The following is a 21,895-nucleotide window of genomic DNA, read 5'->3' on the forward strand; positions in this document are numbered from 1 at the left end:
TGCATCAACCAAAACTGCATTAACCAAATACAGGATTGATGATCAGTTTAATGTCAGCATTTTTTGATTGAAGACAGTAATAATCAAGTTTTCTCAAATTTCATATATACTGTTACACTTTTTGACCAGCAGATAGACAAAAAATTGAGGTCTAGGTTGTTCCAGTTATGAGAAGAAACCAGTAATGGTCACATATTTCTTTGATGCAGTTTTGTTTATTTTCAAATGTACAAATTCCTGTCTCTCTGAATACAGGGAGAATCAAACAGCTAGAAGGAGCTTCTTTTGCTCACAGCACCAAGAACATTCTTTTCAGCCTGCACCTTGGGCCCAAGGCTTCTTCCAGGGATAACCGCCGTGCTTTCAGTGGCTCCTTCAGGCTCTCTTTCCATCTCAGTCTTTCCCAGTTTTTTGTCTTCTGCCTTCCCAGACACACACACACCCCTCTACCACCCAAAATAATATTCAACAAAAACTCCTAGATGGGTTTACATACCCCTGTTGTCATAGTGGGGGCTTCTCCTTACAGTCATGTTAACTGAAGGGCGTGTTCACATCTACCAACCTCAGTGAGGTTTTATCAACAAGTTTTCACCCAACTTATATTCATACATATGTGTGCACATATTATAGCAATATTTTAAGTAACCAAAGTTATTGTCATTATAACTTAGTCAAAATGTTTTGGAATTTAAAAATGGTCTTCAGAGAGACAGTTCAATACACAATAGGCTAATATGCTGTAGATTAGAATAAGGACTAACTCCCAATCCTTTGTTCCTGAAGAGGCATGGATTAATAAAGCCTTGTCACTTTCTATGTGGAGTGAAGTTGTAGCTGGGTCAGTCCCAGGATATTAGAGAGAAAAGGTGGGTGAGGTAATATTTTTATTGGACCAGTTCTGTTGTTGGTTAGACAAGCTTTTGAGTCACACAGAAAAGCTCTGTGTGGCTCAAAAGCTTGCCTCTCTCACCAACAGAAGTTGGTCCAATAAAATATATTACCTCACCCACCATGTCACTTTCTAGCAGTCCTGATATGTGACTAATGATGGTGACAATCTCAGAGAAAGCACTATTCATGGTTAAATCATGGGTCTGGAAATTGGGTGACCAGGGTTTTGATTTCCAGGTCTGCCCCTGATTGCAGCATAGCCTTGGGCTATTCATTTTGTGGTTCAGTTTCCCTATCTGTAAAATGGAGACGATACCTATTTCAAGGAGAATAAAGAGGTTTAATATATAAAGATGATTGCAACTGCATTTACATTATAAATCCACATTTACCCCCTCTAGGATCCACAAAATAAACTCAAAATTCATGGGTTAGGAATGTGATCACAGTAGAATTTTTCAAACAAAATTTGAAGTAAATTGGAGAAAGCATTCATTCCTGTATTAATACTAAAAACAAACTGCTTTTTTGTTATTTGATATTAAAAGAAGGAAAGAGATAAAAACTGAGTTTACTGGACTCATCTAGACTAGATCTAGTGAACAAAGATTAGTTGGTTAAATTCCAGTTTTAAAAGAGAAAATTTTAAATAGTAATGCAAGAATGACATGCCTGCTCCAATTATCTTAAAGTAGCCATCAAATGAATGCTGGAGGTTTACCCTTTCATGACAATCCGTCTAACCCTTTTCCTAATAGGAAGAAAAAACTGAATTGATTGCTACAGGGGCTTGTCAATGGGGTAAAAAAGAAAGTTATGAACCTTTCTGGTAACTGTTGTTCTTTGAGATGTGTTGCACATGTCCAGTCCAATGGAGGTATCTGTGCACCCCAAGCACAGTTGCCAGAAATTTTTCCCTTAGCGATATCCATCGGGTCAGCTCTAGCACCCTCTGGTGTTGCACACTCAGTGCTGGTATAAGGCCCTTCTGACCCTGCCCTCCTTCGGTTTCTTCTTACCGACAGCCTCCAAAGAGGCAATGCAGGGTGGATTTTGGAATGGACATGTGCAGCACATCTTGAAGAACAACAGTTACAAAAAAGTTAGTAACCAGTTTTTCTTCTCCGAGTGCTTGCACATGTCCATTCCAATACGACTCACAAGTTGACCCAGAGGTGGGTTCAGAGGTCAAGGGCAGGCTGACTGTAACACAGCCCAGCCGAAGCTGGCGTCATCTCTGGCCTGTTATGTAATGGCATGGGCGTCAGTTCGTATGTTCACCTCACACTAGGTTGCCTCCCTGCATATGTCCTGAATTGGTACCTGCGCTAAGAAAGCAGTGGAAGAGGCTTGAGATATTGTAGAGTGAGCAGTCAGGTTAGATGGGGGCAGGATGTTAGCGAGCATGTAACATGTCTTGATAAACTAAATGATCCACAATGAGATTCTTTGTGCAGAAAATAAGGAGATCTCTCATCCTTTCTGCTATGAACAGCTAAGTAGTTCTGTGGAATGGTTTGCTCCTTTGCATGTAGTAGGCCAGGAAATGCCATACATCCAAAGAGTGGAGTCGCTGTTCCTCCCTGTTCACATGCGGTTTAGGCTAGAACATCAGCAAAAAAACTACTTGACTGCAATGGAACTGAGATACAACTTTTGGGAGGAACGATGGGTGCGGTCACAACTGGACCTTGTCTTTGAAAGAGACCACATATGGGAGTTCCAGAATGAGAGCTCAGATCTCTGAAAGCCATCTGACCAAGGTGATGGCCACTACTTTCCAAGAGAGGTGTAGCAGCGAGCATGTTGCCAATGGTTCAAACAGGGTTTGACAAGACCAGGTTTAGATCCCATAGAGGGGTGGGATCCCTGACCTGTGGGTACACCCTCTCCAGGCCCTTGAGGAACCTGACTACTATGTCGTGTGAAAAGACTGAAAGATTGTCGACCTTGGGATGGAAGGCTGAGATGGCTGCTAGCCCTTTCTGTCTTAAAAGGAGGTAGTCTAGAATGAGCTGCAGACGCAGGACTCATTGTTGTGAACACCAGATGGAGAACCTCTTCCATTTTGCCAGGTAGGTAGTGCTGGTAGATGGCTTTCTACTGCCCATCAGGTCTTCTTGGACTTCCTCCAAACAAACCAGCTCTTCTGGATTTAGCCATAGAGTGTTCAGGCTGTCAGGTGCAGCAACATAAGGTTCAGGTGAAGCATTCGACCCTAATCCCTGGATAACAAGTCTATGTGTGATGGAAGCTGTAAACACATCTCCATTGACATGGCCAGGAGAGAGGAGAACCAACGTTGTCTGGGCCATGCCGGGGCGATGAGGATGACCTGCACTCCGTCCCACTTGATCTTCATCAGAACCTTGTGGATCAGAGGGATAGGCAGAAAGGCATAGTACAGGTGCTTTGTCCATGGTATTAGGAACACATCTCCAAGAGACTCTAGGCTGTGGTCCCTGAGGGAACAGAATTGATGGCATTTCCTGTTAGATCAAACGTCAAACAAGACCATAGGGGGAGTCCCCCACCATCGGAAGGCGTCCCTTACAAAGTCTACATGGAGAAGAGAAAGACCCGCTGAGGCATTCTGCTAGCTGTTCTGAATCCTGGGAAGGTAGGAAGCTTCTAGTGTGATGCCCTGGTCAATGCAGAATAACGACAGACAGACAGCTTCCTAACACAGGGAGGAAGAATGTGCACCCTTCTGCCTGTTTATGTAGACCATGGCTGTCGTATCATCAGTAAGGACTGAAACAGATTTGCCTGTCAAGAGGGGCAGAAATGCCTGCCAAGCTAAGTATACTGCCCTGAGTTCCCTGACATTGATTTGCAGGGACAGTTTTTCTTGGGTCCAGAGGTCTTATGTTCTGATAGGCCCTACGTGGGCCCCCCCAGCCAAGGGCTGATGCATTGCATACCAGCGACAGGGATGGACAAGGTCTCGAGAAGGGTACCCCTTTGTATATCATGTTCCTGTCCAGCCACTGTTGTAGTGAGGTTAGGACCTGGGCCGGGACTATGAGAATCAAGTCCAAGAGGTGACGAGGGGAGCGTAGACTGTGATTAGCCAGGCTTGCAGAAGCCTGAGTTGGAGCCTTGCGTGCTGTAGTAGGTATGTGCATAACGTAATGTGGCTCAGGAGGCTCAGACACTGTTGTGCAGTCACGATCAGATGGCTTTGGAAAGATCTTAACAGGGACACGATTCTGAGAAACCAGTCCTTCAGAAGTACAGCTCTCGCTTGCACCGGGTTGCGTACTGCCCCATGAACTCTATCCTGTGGATTAGGGTGGACTTCTGGAAGTTCAACACAAGGCCCAACGCATTGAAGGTTGATTGGATGACCATATGTCAACCTTTATTTGAGCTCTAGACCATCCCTTGATCAGACAGTTGTTGAGGTATAGGAATATGTGGACTCCCGTTTTCCTTAGAAAGGCCACTACTACCGCTACACATTTCATGAATACCTGTGGGGGCAGCTGACAGCCCTAATGGGAGCACTGTGAACTGGTAGGGATTTTGGTTTACTACAAACCTTAGGAAATGTCGGTGACCAGGGAAGATTGCAATATGGAAGTAAGCGTCCTTTAGATCAAGGGCGACATACCAATCCCCAGGATCCAGCGAGGGAATAAGGAAGGCAAGGAGACCATGCAGAACTTCAGGTTCTTGAAATATCGGTTAAGACTGCTCAGGTCTAAAATTGGTCTGAGACATACACCCCTTTGGTTTTCGAGATTAGGAAGTAGTGGGAATAGAACCCTCTTCCCCTCAAGTGAGGAAGAACCTACTCTACAGCTCCCACCTGAAGGAGGATTGGACTTCTTGCTGAAGGGTCCCTGAAAGGGGGCAGGGGAAGAAAGAGGGGGATGGACAGGAATTGGATGGTGTAACCCTGTTTTATGATATTGAGGCCCCATCGATCTGAAGTAATCTGGGTCCAGGAATCCAGGAAATAGGAAAGGGAGTTCGACAACAGGTGTGTAGCTGGATCCAATGTAGAAGGGATTGTAATGCTGACCTAGAGAGTCTCATCAAAATGAGTGCTTTGACAACCCGAGGTGCCTGGAGGCTGGCTGAGTAGGGCCCGTTAAGAATGACTGAGGAGGGGGCCTGCGTCTAAACCTCCTGTTTCTTCTCCTCTGTTGTTCCTGCCTGGCTGTTTGAGGAAAGTAACTGCTGCAGTCTGCATTGTTTTCTTGGATCTGCCAGTACACAGAGACCCAAGCACTTCAAAGTTGCCTTTGAGTCCTTTCGGCCAGGCAGCCTAGCATCCGTCTGCTCTGAGAAGAGCAACGAACCCTAGAAAGCCAGGTCCTGGATGGTGTGTTACACCTCCTGAGGAAGCCCCAATGATTGCAACCAGGAGCTCCTACGTATCGTCACCGCAGTCACCATTGATCTGGCCGCAGAGGTAGCAGCATCAAGGGCTGCTTGTAGGGAGGCCCAGGATACAGTTTTTCCTTTCTTGACAAGGGAGGAAAACTCCTGTCTGGAGTCTTGGGGAAGAAGGTGATTGAATTTGAGCAACAACTCCCACATGTTGAAGTTGTAGCACCCCAGCAAGGCCTGCTGGTTTGCTACATGCAGTTGCAGGACCCTTGAGGAGTAGGCCTTGCGCCCAAAGAGGTCTAGCCTTTTAGGATCCTTCAACTTGGGAGTGGAGCCTGGTTGACCCTGGCAGTCTCATTCATTGGCCATCACAACCACCAACCACATCCTGGAAGTGTGTGAAAAGGAACTCATACCCCTTAGCCAGAACAAAGTATTTACACTGAGTGTTTTGCCATTGGCAGAAGGGAGGCAGGGGTTTGCTGAAGGGCCTTAATAGAGTCTGTGATGGTGTCATGTAGCAGCAGGGCCACTCTGGATGGACCCACTGGTGACAGGATGTCTAAGAGGCCATGTGTCACCTCCTTAACCACCTCCACTTGGACCCCTAGGTTTGAGGCTACCCGCTACCTGCTGCAGGGTCAGCAGGGCCTTATACCAGCATGTGATGCCAGAAGGCGCTAGAGCCAACCCAACAGATACTGCCATGGGAAAAATTTCTGGCACCTGTGTGGGTGCACAAATACTTACATTGAAATGGATATGTCAAACATCAAAGGAGGAGTATTTTCCCACCAAAATTGAAGTTAGAATAGTGGTGGTCATCACAATTATACAAGCCTGCTATTTTGGTAGACCCTGGCTTCAAAAATGAAAATGGAAACTGTCAGTCCCAGCATCCCCATACTTTTGCAGAGCTCCTGGGGTGTTCTTTTCCTACAATTCTTTAGCAATTCCACAAGAGGCCTGGGGCACGTAAGAGCCTCAAGTTTGGTGGAACAGTGAAGAAAGGAGATATGGCAGGCAGCACCGAAGTGGCATGTGGGCAGCACAGAGTGGAGGAGGAGGCCTGGGGGCAACAGTAGAGCAGAGGCCATTTCACTTCCACTGCAGCCCTTAAGCAGATTACATATGGACTCATCAGAGCCTCACACCCCTGCCTTCTACAAACCTTAAGTTAGTTTAGAGGCTTCCCACCGGCTTGCAATCCTCACTAGGTTTATTAGAAGTCTCACAGTCATTCCTAGGAGTTTATTAAGTTAAATAAGCTTTGGTAGCCTAAAGCTCCTGGGGTGTCTAAAGGCTTGCAGAGAGTGGGAGAGCTCCCAAAAATCCTCCTAAGATACCCTGACAGAACTCTACTCCTGTGAAACTCCTTAGATTCACATGAGAGAGGCTCCCCTGCAAAGTTCTCAAGAGGTGCACAGGAATAGGGCGCCCTTCCTGAAGATCTCAGGAAGCCCGCAGAAACAGTGGCAAGTGTTGGCTCCACACCCCATGCCTTCTCTTCCTGTCTGATGTTATGACTATTTTAAAAACTAAAGTAACTCCCAAACAAAAAACTCTGTAGAGATTCAATTATGACAGACACACATCTGTGAAAATCCTTATATGAACATTGTCGTTAGTAAAATAAAGCTAATAAAAGTCTGGACGTTTGAAATAGTAAAGGAAGTTTACCTTTGCCTTTCTACTTTTTCAGGTGTTTGTATTTAAATTTTACCTCTTCTCCGAATTCCTTTTTAAAAGGTTGGGTTTTTCCAACAATGTTCTTTGTACAGTGTTTTATCCTTAAGTTACTGAAATATTCTCTCAACTTTAACTTCATCTTAACTTCTTTTGTGTCTGGAAATTAATTAGCATATTAATTAACAGATATTTTTATGCAAGAGAATGTTATTAAGCCTTCCCCATTTGTGGCAATTGCAGAGGTGAGAAAGAAGGAAGGTGGGAAGAATAGCTCAGAAGGTCTCCATATTAACACCTCTATGTACAACTTTATAATTACAAATGTTACACAAATTAAAAGTTTTATTAAACATATGTAACAGTATAACTTCAGAGTGTTTTCCAGTACCCTATATATGAACATTCTTACCTTTTTAGCTTCTTTAGACTTTCTAATATTGTGTTGAGGACCAAACTTCTTGTGTGTGCAAAACACATTCTTAGACCATTCATTTTTATGAGATGTTAACTGGGGCTGGCCAAAGCTGCCATCAACTCTGTATCTGTCAGCTGGAATCTTATTCATTGGAGGGGGAAGAGTGCCACAGTTAATACTTGACCAGCCATCTGTAGAATCTGTATAAGACTCCTGGTCACTGGCATTTCCATGTTGCCATTCTTGTAAGACATGAACAGGCAACCATCTCTGATTGCCTATGCCTGCAGTACTTTTCTTGGATGGCGGCACTGAACTTCGAGAAGAAACTAGTGGAACTTCAATACGAGTTGAAGGACTTAAGTGCTTACTTAAATTTTGTGATTTGTCATTCTGAATTATTTCTAAAGGAGTGTTTCCTTCTTGTTCTTGACAGAAGCCATTCCAATGGGAAGCATGTTGATTCTGTCCCCTTCCAACTGGATTTTCCCACATACTATTAGGAATATGTTTATTTGGATTGCCTCCTAAATCAACCACCAAAACTCTATTGCTTTTTTCCTCTTGGTTAAAATTTCCAATACCACTATCACTGTTGCTGCTTGTACTGTTATTCTGATGAGCATCTGCATCGCCATCAAGAAAAGCCCTTGCTCGCATTCCCTCAATCAGCTCACCCATATCCCTATAGAGGACAGAGATAAATTGAAGAACAGGTAAAGATGATGTTGGAAATTCTAAACAGCCATTTGTGTCTGGATCTGCTGTACACTCCAGTCCAAAACGTCTTGCTATACCTTGGTGAATTTTATGATGAAATAATTCCGGATCCACCATGAACACATGACAAGATGTCCTCAGAACCCCTTCATCTTCTTGAGCCAAGCTTGCATCATCATTTGTCTGCATGGTAACTAGCCCAAAAAATCGTCTATCATCAGGGCACACAGCACTAAATGCCAGTTTCTCAGCAGGATATTCTGCTACTACACCAGACTTGTCACTGCAGAGCTGAATACAGTCATGCATAATCTTCATCATCACCAATGAATGGATTTTCTGTTCTGCCCGAAGGCGTCTCATACATCCCCGAATAGCCTGCAAACTGTCATTTTCCAGATTTGAGCTTGTTGAAGGAAGTTCAATCGAGCCTAGGTAACCTACCACCATAGCAACATTTAAAATACTTGCATCTAACCCAAAGTCCTCTGGATTTTCCAGTCCAATTTGAAAAACTAAATCATCATGCAACACTTTGGATATTTCTTCCTTTGAAAGTAGATTAGGATTGTTATTTATACTTTCATGTCCAGTTTCAAATTTAGTAGCAGCAGTCTCAGAAAGGGCTCTTTGTTTTGGTACTGAATTCTCTGCATTACCAGCACAAAAACTAGGATTTTCAAAGATCATGTTGAAAATTCCACCAGACTGCATTTCTTCAACAACCTTCTCTGCTCTATTTATACCCAAGGCTTTAGAGTCAGGCTTTGGCTTCAGCCACCCTTTCCCATCATAAAAACCAACTTCTTCATCACTAGAACATGAGTCAATATGACTGTTGCCTTCAGCAATGACCATGTGCAGGACTCCAGAACATTTTCCTATTAGTTTTACCACATCTTCATGAGAAGCTTGTTTTACATTAATTTCATTAATTGCAAATATTTGATCTCCTGCTTTAAGTCCAACATAATCTGCAGGACTTCCTTTCATAACGCAGCTCAGAACACAGGGAGCTTGTCCAGAAAGGGTGAACCCATAGCCAGCTCTTCCTCTTGCAACTTCCACGCTTCTTATCCGAGGAGGAGCATGCATATTGAGTCGACGTTTCACTGTTTCCCCTGGTCTATACATTTTGGTTAATCTCTGGAACAGGAGGAACCCTTAATTAGTCCAATTCTTATTCATGTTTCACTTAAGTGCTTTCCTGGAATCCCAGTTCCTTTATCTGCAGAAGTCCTAAAGAATAAATAAATAAATAAAAATTTATTTAATACTTTATATTTTCCTTTTTTGTTCTTCTTACTGTTTGGGAATACATTTATCAAAATTACTATAAAAGATATCAAAATAATAAAAAATAGGCACAGGATCATGATCTCTTGCTACTTTATTCATTCCAAAGCAAAACTGAACAGACCTCAATGTTGATGCAAAAATTATATTAATAAAATGATAACTTTTAAAATATTAAGTTGTTACAACTCAATATTAAGATATAGCTACAACAGGGGCTCCCCAATTTTTGGCAGAACAACCTCATTTTAATTATTTCCTGATTGGACCCCATAAAGCAAGGACACCACCATTTTGAAAAGCAAAATGGTGTCCTCTCTCAGCATGACCTTGCACACACCGTATTCGAAAGGTCATGTTGAGCGAAGCAAAATGGCATCCTTTGTGCTTGACAGCAAGACCCCATTTGAGGTCATGACCCACAGTTTGGGAACCACTGAGCCATAAATATGTTACAGCCATAATACTTGAAAATAGGACAATACATATTATGTTTTATTATGTTTAGCTAGTTATGTTGCAAAATGCTAACGTTAACCAAAGATATTCCAGAATTTCTGCTATCACCCAAGGACAAACACATGTCAGAAAAGATAGCCCAACCTAGGCATAAAACCATGTTTTCTTACCCCACAAGTAGCTGCATTTTAAACTTTACCTTGCTTTATCTTTATACCGTTTTCTTTTCTGCTGTATTTAAAAGATGGATTGGTTATTTAAATGTGTGCTTTGTACAAAATAGTTAATAGAAGTTTAATTGCTATAACAAACAGAGGAGCTTAGTCAAGGGACAAACTCCTAAAAGTGTCTTATCTAGACCAGGACACCTCCCTCTGTAAAATACCAGTTTGATACAAAAGTAATCCTTATTTCAAGAAGGCAAACTACGTAAAACATTCATGTTTTAGGAAGAGACCTGATTGTGGAAAGGAACATAGGATGCAGTATCCATGTAATAAATCTGGGTAAAACTACACAAAGAATTCTAGAAATATCTTTGATGAAGATAATTTTATAATTATTCTAAAAACTTGATTCAGAAAAGCCTCTAGGAAAAACATGTAGTTGGAAGTGTTTAAAACCTTCTGTTTATTTCTTATATGTTCACAAATACCTTTGTGAAATGTATACTTGCAAATATGTTAGCTAAAGAAAAAGCTCCTAATATCACTGCTATGTAATAGTAAAATGCTTTATGTACCAGCATAGAATCTGATGACCTTGCTAAACTAATTACTAATGTAAGAAACTATTTAAATATAGAATTACTCACAGTAATTACTCTTATTAATTACTCAGAGTGCTTAAGCAACTCTCACCCAACTTAGGAAGACAAGAAGAATAATCTTTCCAAAAACTGTCATGTAGAACAAACAACTTTTTTAAATAACTATTTAAACTAATGACTCTCTTAAAGAATTATTTAATATTGAAAGACTGTTTTAAAAAACTGAAAACTTTATATAAAGAACAGTATTGTTTGGACTTTTTAGAAACAGAATTTCATTTCCTGTTAAACTCTGTTAAAATTGAAGAAATATCTCAGAAAATTGATTGAATAAAAAGAGAGAGTTAAAACTAACTTTAAAAGTTGTCTGATGCATTCCTGCCACAAAAACAAAATCAATTAGAAATGTTGAGTATTCATTAAACAAACTGCATATTCAAGAGCTGAAGGTGTCACTTAAACCAACCCCCAAGGAATGGACCAATGAGTGACAGCAATAAGCTTTGAATCTAAACAAGCCTGAAAGAGGTGTATTTTCTTATAATTTCATGGAAATAGTAAGAAGAATATAAAAACTCTGAAGTGAGCACTTCTCAGACACACACAACCTCTGCTATCCTGCTTAAACAGCAAGCACTTATCATATATCCTGTCCATTTCTACAAACAAGCAGCCATAAGAGCTAAGAAAAACAGAGAAGACTAAGAAGAAATAAAAACCAAGGAAACCTCCCAACACGTCAACATGGATTGGTGAGAAAAAGTTAACCAAGACACTGCCAAGGGATTAGATTAAAACGGCTATGATTTTACTGGGATATAAAAATGCTGTTGTAAATTAAAATACCAACAGTTTCCCCTGTTAATCACCAAATGATTATTAGTCCATGTATTCCTGGAGAGGAAATGGGGCTAAATATTAGTGAACAAAAATAGTAGGATTTAAAATTCTTGATATTCATATCTCAAGACAGCTCCTTAAATGGCTTCTTTTAAGCAACAGATTTAAATATTTTTTTCAATTTCATAGGATTTAGTTAAGATTGCTTACATCGCCCATCTATAAACTGACTATTTGTTGTTAATAACTAGACAGGATACCACCTCCCCTTAAGCAAATTATTTTGCCCATACACTATTTTGCCCAAACAGTTTTTAAGTATCTGGTAAGATACTAAGACTGAATTCACAATAATTTAGGGAAACAATATTAATTGGTCTTAACTTAACAAAGTATGCCCCACCCCCTAAAGGCAGTCCACTTTCAAGGTTATAATTAGGGCTCTACCAAATTCACGGCCATGAAAAACATATCACGGACCGTGAAATCTGGTCTCTCCCTGTGAAATCTGGTCTTTTGTGTGCTTTTACCCTATATTATACAGATTTCACAGGGGGAGACCAGCGTATCTCAAATTGGGGGCCCTGACCAAAAAGGGAGCTACAGGGGGTCACTATATTGCCACCCTTTCAACTGCCCCACTCTGAAGGCATGCAGAAGAAGAGCAGCAGATGTTGGCCGGGCACCCAGCTCTGAAGCAGTGCTCCACCAGCAGCAGCGCAGAAGTAAGGGTGGTAGTATCATACCACACCATGTCACCTTTATTTCTGCGCTGCTGCCTTCAGAGCTGGGGAGCCAGAGAGTGGTGGTTGCTGACTGAGGGCTCAGCTCTGCAGGCAGCAACACAGAAGTGAGGTTGACAATACTATACCATGCCATCCTTACTTCTACACTACTGCTGCTGGCAGCGGCTCTGCCTTCAGAGCTGGGCTCCCAACCAGCAGCCACCGCTCTCCAACCGCCCAGCTCTGAAGGCAGAGCCGCTGCCACCACCAGCAGTAGTAAGGGTAGCAGTACCGCAACTCCCCCTACAATAACCTTACTGCCCCCCAAAACTACTTTTTGGATCAGGACCCCTACAATTACAACAGCATGAAATTTCAGATTTAAATAGCTAAAATTGTGAAATTTGCAATTTTTTAAAATCATATGATCATGACATTGACCAAAATGCACTGTGAATTTGGTAGGGTCCTAGTTATAATCTCTGTTAAAAGCTCTCCACAGACACACATACAGAAGAGATTGTAACACAAGTAACCAGTCTATCATTGGTGTACTGTTACTTGTGTTGTTTTATTTAATGTTTTCTTCTCCTTTCTAATAAAATAGACATGGTTAATAATTGAGGTTATTTTGCTTGATCTTAATCATGGTGTCCCCTAAGGTATATAAATGAATCCCTGTGCCTAAGTTTTCATCTACAGTACAAGCTACAGATGTGTGTGACACTGGTAGACAAAGTGCCAGCCTATGCCCAGGCCCCCAAGTCTCACTGTTCACTGACAAATGCATAGCTGGAAACCAATCTGGCTCACCTATGTGTTAGCATTATTAAAATAGATGTTTAGTTTATAAGAATGTGTTTAGACTTGATGAAATGTTTGAAGGATGCTGCATGTATTGATGAGACACGGTGGGTGAGGTAATATCTTTTATTGAACCAACTTCTGTTGGTGAGAAGGACAAGCTTTCGAGCTTGTCTTGATCTCACTTATAACATTTGTATCCCATGGTATAAAGTTATACTGAGTGTTTTCACCGTAAGCCTCTGTAACTGTAACTCACCAACCAGGAAAGAAGCATTAATTAATGTAAAGTGTTCGTCCTGCACACAAGATGGCCCAAAGAAACCAAAATGAGCCATTGTGAAACATCAAAGGACTAAGACTTTGCTGATTGCCCTACACGCACACCCATTAAGAGGAGATAGGGCTCAAACACCTGTCCCATCAGTTTGAATGCTGTGGGAAGGAAATAAAAATCCCTGACCAAAAGTAACTGTATCACTGTGCTGCTTAGAATTTGGAGAAGGCAATATTTCTAAGCATAAGCAAGTGATCCCCAAGCTGCTTAGCTTAGGTTACCCCTAAAGGACATAAAGAGCTGGCACATTACAGCAGCTTCTATTTCTCTCTGGAACCTAAGACTAACTCATTTGAGTGTGTCTTATTTACAAGGTTAAAGCAGGTAAACACTCTCTTACTTCTCTTCTTAGTTAATAAATCTTTAGTTAGTTTATTATAGGATTGGCTACAAAGATTGTCTTTGGTTGCAATCTGAGGAATAACTGACCTGGACTAAGTGCCTCGTTCTTTGGGACTGGGAACAACCTGAATATTGTTGTGAATTTTGGTTTAAGGGATCACCTATCACAAAGTTAGGCTTACCTGGGTGGCAAGATAGACAGTCCCCTTGGGTACCCTGGTCTGTGACTATGTTCAGGCACCACAACAGCCTTTGGAGTTCACAGTAGATTCGAGAAACCTAAGTACAGCAGAACCTCAGAGTTACAAACACCTCAGGAATGGAGGTTGTTCATAACTCTGAACAAATCGTTATGGTTGCTCTTTCAAAAGTTTATAGCTGAACATTGACTTAATATAGCTTTGAAACTTTACTATGCAGAAAAAAATGCTGCTTTTAACCATCTTAATTTACATGAAACAAGCAGAGAAACAGTTTCCTTACCTTGCCAAATCTTTTTTTTCCTTTTTTTAAAAAAACTTTCCCTTTTTCTTTAGTGATTTACGTTTAACATAGTATTGTACTGAACAGTATTTACTCTTTTTTTTTTGGTCTCTGCTGCCTGATTGCATACTTCCAATTCCAAAGGAGGTGTGCGGTTGACCGGTCAGTTCATAACTTTGGTGTTCACAACTCTGAGGTTCTACCATATAGAACTCACAGCCAGTTTGGGTTTGTGCCCTGGTTTGTAACAGTATGCCCTGAGGCTGGTACTCATGCTTGCGAGCTACTCCAGATAAGTCTGACAGTGTAATTCCCCCTGCTTGTGTACAAATACTTGCACTAGCTCTCATCGAACTCGTGCTAATATAAATAGCAGTGTAGCCATGGTAGCACTGGTAAAGACAGCAGAGGCATGACTAACTGTGCCAAGTACAAACCTGCCTGAAAGCCCACTTAATCAGAGCTAGCATGAGAGCATGTATGCAAGCAGGGGAATCATACCCCTATCTCGTAATGTAGACATAGCCTAAAGTAGAGGGAGTCATACCCCTGGACTGGCAGTAAGAGAAAAAATTAGTAAGAGCTGGCCTACCATTTCTTATTTTTCTAAATTAAATATTGTTAGTGATTTTTAAAATAAAATTACTTGGCATCCAACAATTTAAGTTTACCCACTTTCCACCTCACAAAGGTATCACTGAAAAATTATTAATAGTCAATTCTTACAATACTTCTCATATCCAGATCAAAAAGTGATTTGTAATGAGGGCAAGTGTCATTATCCCCACTTTACAGATGGAGAAGCAGAGGCAGACAAATTGACTTGCCCAATATAACAACAGCTCAGTGGCAAATCTAGGTCTCCTGACTCTTAGCCTGGTGTTCTTATACTGGACATGCTGCCTCCCTTCACAATAAATGTGATAGTACAGCCAGAGTATCTACTATCACTGTAAGAGTCACTGTCTCAGTTTTGATGTTATTTAAAATGACTAATTCTATTTTAATACAGGACATGTGGATATCATCATTTCACCTACTGAATACTTGTGCAGCAGACTGTCAGCTCACTGCATCCTTACTAACTTACTATATGCTGCAGAATAATACTCATCAATTAAGTCAGAGAGCAGCCTTCAGACGTGAAATATATTAAATAATACTTAGGAATATACTAGTTATTTGGACTAATACTAATTGACAACAGTTTTTAAAAAATACATCTGCAGGTAGGTACCCTGGAACACATTCTACTTGATGTAAGTAGGAAGGGTCTACATAGGTTTTGTTCATAAAAGTCGGGTTTCCACATTCATGGATCAGACTACCCACCTGACCACACAGTGCATCACATCTGATCATGTAGAACAGCAATATTGTTCTGTGTTATGCTCATCCCTTAATTTAAAGTGGCCTACCATGTGGTCTGGAAAGCAAAAAAATTAAAAAGTAGTGAGAACAACAACAACGACAAAAAGACGGATAGAGTGCATGATCCAGTAAGGGAAAGAAGGGACATGAAATTAGACAGGTATGAAATGCGGGAGAAAAAGGTGGACGGGAACCCTGAAAACTGTTACTTGCCTGTATTCTAAGTGTTGTTCTTTGAGATATTGGTGCAGATATGTATTCCACTCAGGTATGCACATGCCCATCACATTGAAGCTAGAGAACTTTATCCAGCAGTACCTGTAGAAGCAGTGCTCATGCTCTGTGGTTCTAGCCCCTCGCCAGGCTATTTAAGGACAGCACTGGCCTGACTCCCCTCAGTTCCTTCATACATCAAGACTAGAGACTGTGATGCACAGGGGACGGAGAGTGGGTCATGGAACACACGCATGCATCCACATCTTGAAGAATAAGTTACCATCTTTTCTTCTTTAAGTGGTTACAGACAGGTATTCCACTTAGGTCACCCACAAGCAGTATTCATATGATGTGGGACTCAAAGTTTACTTAAACAATGACTGCAGGACTGCCTTCCTAAAAAGTTTGCATCTGACCTACACATAGTGGTAATTGAATAGTGCCTAGTAAAAAGTATGTACAAAAGACCAGGTGGCAGCCCTGCAAATGTCCAATACTGAAACGTCATGGAGGAATGTTACCACTGTCACTTGAGCTCTCATTGAATGACCTCACAATCTCTGTAGGGGCATGGTCTGAGCTATTTCATATGCTGATGTAATGAAGTTATCCACCTGGAAATCATTCGCACAGAGACCACCTGACCCAAAGGGCGTAATTCTTTCCAGGTAAAATGTCAAGCATCATCTCACAATCAACACGTGAAGCCATTGTTCATTTGCATTGATTTAGGAAAGAACACTGGTAAATTAAGCATTTAGTTAAGATGAAATCATGAAACTATATTCAATAAAAACTTTGAATGTGGCCATAGGTCCACTTTGTCCTTGAAAAACTGTGTGTATGTGGGTTCTGTCATTAAGACCTGTAGCTGCCATCCTCTCCTTGCAGTTGGTATAGCCAACATGATACAAGGCGGTGGTTAGATGGCCCAGCTCCATCCCATGTACCAGAGGAATCAAGGTGCTGATCAGCACTCCTGTTAGAAGATGATGAAGAACCTCTCCGATCTCTGGAGTGATCTTGGTTCATCTTACAGGTCCTTTTACTTGGAGGACCAGAGGAAGGAGAATGATCCCTTTTCCTCTTAGGGCAATCATCAGACTTCAAACTGGAGCAACATTTCATGTCAGCTCGAAGAAGACTACAGAACTGGTTGATTAGTGGAGGTCCCCAGTGCCAAAGCAGGCCTCATGGCCTGTTCCAAAAGGTGTGGCTTTAAGCACAAGTCTCTTGCCACCAGTGCTCTCTTTCTGAATATTTTACTGATGGAACACCTTTCTTTAATATGCCCTTCTCCCAGCAGAACAAACACCACATGGGCCCCCCCAGCGGGTCACTAGTGGAGACAGACAATGCTCCACATGACAGACAATGCTTAAACCCTGGTGAGGGCATCTCCCGGGATAACTATCTAACCTAGTGGTCCCCAACCTTTCTGTGGGAATAGCATATTCCTATTCCCAGAAGACTGTGGCGGGCGCCAGACACCCCGCCACCGAAATGCCACCAAGAAGCGGCAGCGGGAAGAAGCATCGCTGCCGAAATGCTGCCAAGAAATGGCAACGCTTCTCAGCAGCATTTTGGCGGGCAGTTCTCCAACAGCCAGGCTCGGCAGCGGCCTTTCAGCGGCACAGTGTCCTGCGGGCACACACAACTGTCCTGGCAGGTGCCATTGTGCCCACGGGGACCCCTGATCTAACCTAACTAAATGCTGCAAACTAAATAAAGGGTACTACTAAACTAAACTATATACAATGAAACCTAAGAAAACTGAGAATGTAGAAGTGCTCGTGGCAGGGGCAGTGTGCCTAGGAGCCGGACCTCCTGCTGGCCGCTTCCGGGGCGCAGCATGGTGTCAGAACAGATAGGAACTAGCTTGCCTTAGCCAAGCAGCACCGCCGACCGGATTTTTAATGGCCCGGTTGGCGGTGCTGACCATAGCCACCGCAATCCAGTGCCTTCCATTCCGCGACCCAGTTCTGGGTCACACCCCGCAGTTTGAAAACCACTGCTACATACCACTAAGTATCCTAAAAAATCAGGTCCTTGATGTCCCAAATGGAGCACACAAAATTAATGGATATTTTTTACCTTAAGTAAGTACCTAACGCTTACCAGTTTCCAAGATCAGGTGCATTCACACTGGAATGGCCATAGATAACCTTTGCACATATTATTTTTTTGGTTGATCATTAAAAAACAAAGAATCAAGAATTTCAAAGTTACAATTCACACTCTAGTCATAATTTGACCTCCTGGCATGTACTTAGACTAAAACTGACAAAGCACTTTGAACATGGACAGCAATACATGTACACACTCTTTTGCTAAGAGTGACATTTGTGCTTGCAACATCTGAAACTTTAAATGCTTTACAAAACAAAAAGCATTCATTGGCATCTCAGGCCTAGCTTTTCAAGCATGTTAGTTATTTCACTACTCTAATAATGAAAGTATTATTTAAATGGTCAGAGATTGCTTCTCACCCTCTTGTGGTTGATCCTTGGAAATGAATTCTCCTGGATTGGAAAAGGACTCTTAGTTGAAGACTCAACTCCAGGATGTGCTCCTGTTAGAGGACTTTTTTAAGCATTTGTGAATGACAAAAGTTTTGTCCTTCAATTGGCAGTGTAGACAAAGCCTAATACTTTGCACTTACATAATGCTTTCCATCCAAGGGTTAAGAAGTGCTTTATAAACATTAATCAATCTCACACCACCTTTGTTAGGAATCAGTGGCAGAAAACAGAACCACAGCTACCTTACACCCAGTCCTATGCCTGAAAAAGAGGAATATCCTACTTCCATTAGGCCACACTCTTGAGTTTCCTAAAATATTAATGTACATCCAATTATCTCCATTATATTACTATACTGTAATAATTTCTACCTTAGTACACTATGTTTGGAACTAAAACAGTGTTTAATCCATTTAGGGTAAATACAAAAATGGTTGCAGCATGTTACTGAATTCATTTTTAAATTTAAATAATATTTTAAATTAATTTTTAAATTCATTTTGTCATAGGCTTCTGATGACATCATTAAGTAGGATGACATGGTTGCTATAAAAATAACCACTCACTAAACGCCAAGATACCTGCAGAGGAGATTCCCTAACATTTTCCAAAATGCTAGTGGGGGTTACGCATGCATGTTAAGAGCAAAACAGGCCCATTAATTAATTAAATACTCTTTGGAAAACATAAATGGTAATATGATCCCATGCAAAAAAGTATAATTTTATGACATTTCCATATCTCTGTTAAGGGTTAATAACAATAAAAAGTTACTACTGTAATTTGATAAAAGGTTTCACAGATTGTATTGACATTGGAATATTTTTTTCAGCTTAGTAAATGAGACTGCATATGGTGTTTTATTACCTTGAAAACTTTGTATCACCTTACAGAAAGAAACATTTCCTTGTGTACACAGGGACTAAATGCAGCTGTTACAGGAGGGCAGGGGTTCTCAAACTTCATTGCACCGTGACTGCACGACCTCAGGAGGGGGGACCGAAGCCTGAGCCCACCCGAGCCCCACTTCCCCGGGCGGGGGCGGCAACACGTAGGGCTGAAATCAGGCTTCAGCTTCAGGTGGTGGGGCTCAGGCTTCGGCCCTGGGCCCCAGCAAGTCTAAGCCAGCCCTGGCAACCCCATTAAAATGGAGTTCCGACCCACTTTGGGGTTCCGACCCACAGTTTGAGAATCGTTGCAGCAGTGTAAATCCACTGAAGTTAGTTTACACCAGCATAACAAAGCAAGAATTTGCCTCATAAACCACATTGTCCTTGTTGCTGAACTACAAAATGGTATACTGAATCAGAAGTAAAACTTGCAAGTTCTCTGACACCATACATTCTTGTGTACATTTGTGATCAACCTGCTGTGAGATCCAAGGCACAACATAGCATAAATAGAGACAGAATCTGGTTTGCAATTGTCCTTGGGCTGTACCTGTCTCCTACAAACATTAAATTTCCTCAAACAGCTACTTTTGCATTTTCACGGTAGTTTGCCAGCTGCCAGCTGTCTGCATTTCCACTGAGGCTTTCCTGCCATTTCTCAAACTCTCTATTGGGGGGCAGGAGGAACTGTCTTATTTCATGCATCTGCTCCTATTAACCCACGACAATAAAAAAAAGCACAAATAGAAACAGGAGATATATTCAGAAATTAATTTAAGAAATAGCTCCAGTGGGCTAAGAGGGAGTATGTGAAAATTAGGACTATAGGGCTGAGTATTCAGCTCATCTTGAAAGTCTGTTACCCATGCAACCATACAATTGATTGTTTGTCTGTCACGGAAAAAGAAGAGGACGGGGGGAAACTGTTGAGGTAACGGTGTTCCCTGGTTGATATTTTCCACCCCTACTCCAGGTTATAGACATTTTTTTTTCTATCCAAGAACTGGACAGGACTCTAAAGTACATCAATGCAGAACTGCCTCTGTTGAGTAACAGGCAGCACTCCTTTCCCCAAGTATGCCTCCACAGAGCTCTCATAAATCAAAACTTTTTTTGCTCAGTGTTGAAATGTGGCATATTTACAGTCAAATGACACAACTGAAGGAAACTGTGATAGCAAAAACACCAGCAGACCCTCAGCAAAAATTATTTGAGTGGGCACCACCAGAATGAATGGGGTGTGTGTTTGTGTTCTTGCTCTAAATTTGCGTGCATTAACTTGGTTCTTGTGAAAGGTACTGGTACAGCAAAGACAGCAGCTATTCCACACTGCACGGCCAATATACCAATTCTATTTTGCAGGAACAATTTGCAGGAGTGAGAATTCCTTTAGTTTCCACATTTATTAAATCTTTGGCCTCTTTTCCAGGAATGACAACAATGGTGCCACTAACGGTGGCATTTTTTGCTTTGTGGACAGTGGGTCATTGGGAACTGGATTGAGATATTAGTGAACATTCTTACTTAAAAATACTATCTTATTATTAGCAAAACATACTGCTTATATCTGTATCAGAAGGAATTGCTTTGCCAGAATATAGTTAAGTAGTGGAGGTATACCTAAAAAATTAGTAGAAGTTAGTCTGGTTTCTCCTCAAGAGCAGGCATGAGGAAGGCAATCTTTCCCTAAGGACCTTATCTGAGTGTGCGATCAAAGTGCAAAAGGAAATTTATATGTGCTTTGTAGATTCTGAGAAGGCATTTGATAAAATCAAATACAACAAGATGATACATATTCTTGAAGAATATTGACTTTCAAGATACACAATTAATAAAAAGCCTATATTGGAGACACAAAGCAGCAATCTGAATGAACTATGCACTATCAAAGCATGGCAGCACTGAGAAAGAATGCAACCTTGGTGTACACCTATCTCCGCAGTTATTTAACATATGTAGACGTTATAATGAGGAAAAGTTTAGAAGACATCCAACCAGGACATACAGGCCAATGACATATACATCAATAACATAAGATACATCAGTGACCTAGTTTGCATTGCTTAGACCAGTGATACTCAGACTGAGGCTCAGGAGCCGCAAGAGGCTCTTTAACGTGTCTCCTGCAGATCTTTGTAGCACATATTAAACCACTGTGTGTTTTAATTATTAACCAACCTAAGAGTGCAGCGGGTCTCCATGCACTGCCTGCGCCCGCAAGCACTGCCCCCGGAGCTCCCATTGGCCGGTTTCCAGCCAATGGGAGCTGTGAGGACAATGCTGGGGGGGGGAGCAGTGCATGGAGCCACCTCCCCCCCACCCGGGGTGAGCACAGATGTACCAGCAGCAGCCAGCTGCTTCCGGGAGCAGCCTGCCTGAGCGCCCCGCTGCGCCGCACAGGCAGGCAGCCTGCCTGAGCGCCCCGCTGCGCCGCAGGCCTTTTAGAGGTTCGGACTCGGAGATCACAAGGGGGAAGAGGAGGCCAGACAGAAATGTTAGTCATGGCGGACCAGACAGAAATGTTAGATGGGCCGCATCCGGTCCACGGGCCATATTTTGCCCACCCTTGATATATATAGAGAGAGTAAATGAAACAATGAATTCATACTGCTGTGGTTCATTGGGTAATTTTTATCGCTAATTTGGCTCCTGAGCCAATGAGATCTGAGTAGCACTGGCTGAGTCTAAGGAAGAACTTCAGAGCATGCTTATTGCTGCAAACAATGTCAGCAAGAAATATGGAGTGAGGATCGACATTAGGAAGACAGAAAGTATGATAATA

At 41.9% G+C, this 21,895-nt stretch overlaps 1 protein-coding gene across 8 annotated transcripts in view; it reads right to left on the reverse strand.

The window, feature by feature from the left end:
- Positions 1-21,895, reverse strand: part of RGS12 (regulator of G protein signaling 12) — a 197,369-nt gene that overhangs the window by 173,155 nt on the left and 2,319 nt on the right. For 5 of the 8 annotated variants that reach the window (XM_048849020.2, XM_048849023.2, XM_048849026.2 and 2 more), the window contains one exon: positions 7,334-9,298. In XM_048849020.2, coding sequence (XP_048704977.1) covers positions 7,334-9,193 — 1,860 coding nt within the window. In that variant the 5' untranslated portion in view covers positions 9,194-9,298. Of the gene's footprint in view, positions 1-7,333; positions 9,299-13,813; positions 13,911-15,446; positions 15,541-21,895 lie in introns of all 8 variants that reach the window. The other 3 variants (XM_048849021.2, XM_075128058.1, XM_075128059.1) reach the window with 2 other exon arrangements.

The sequence above is a fragment of the Caretta caretta genome, chromosome 4, assembly GCF_965140235.1.
Source record: "Caretta caretta isolate rCarCar2 chromosome 4, rCarCar1.hap1, whole genome shotgun sequence".
NCBI classification, from domain to species: domain Eukaryota; kingdom Metazoa; phylum Chordata; order Testudines; family Cheloniidae; genus Caretta; species Caretta caretta.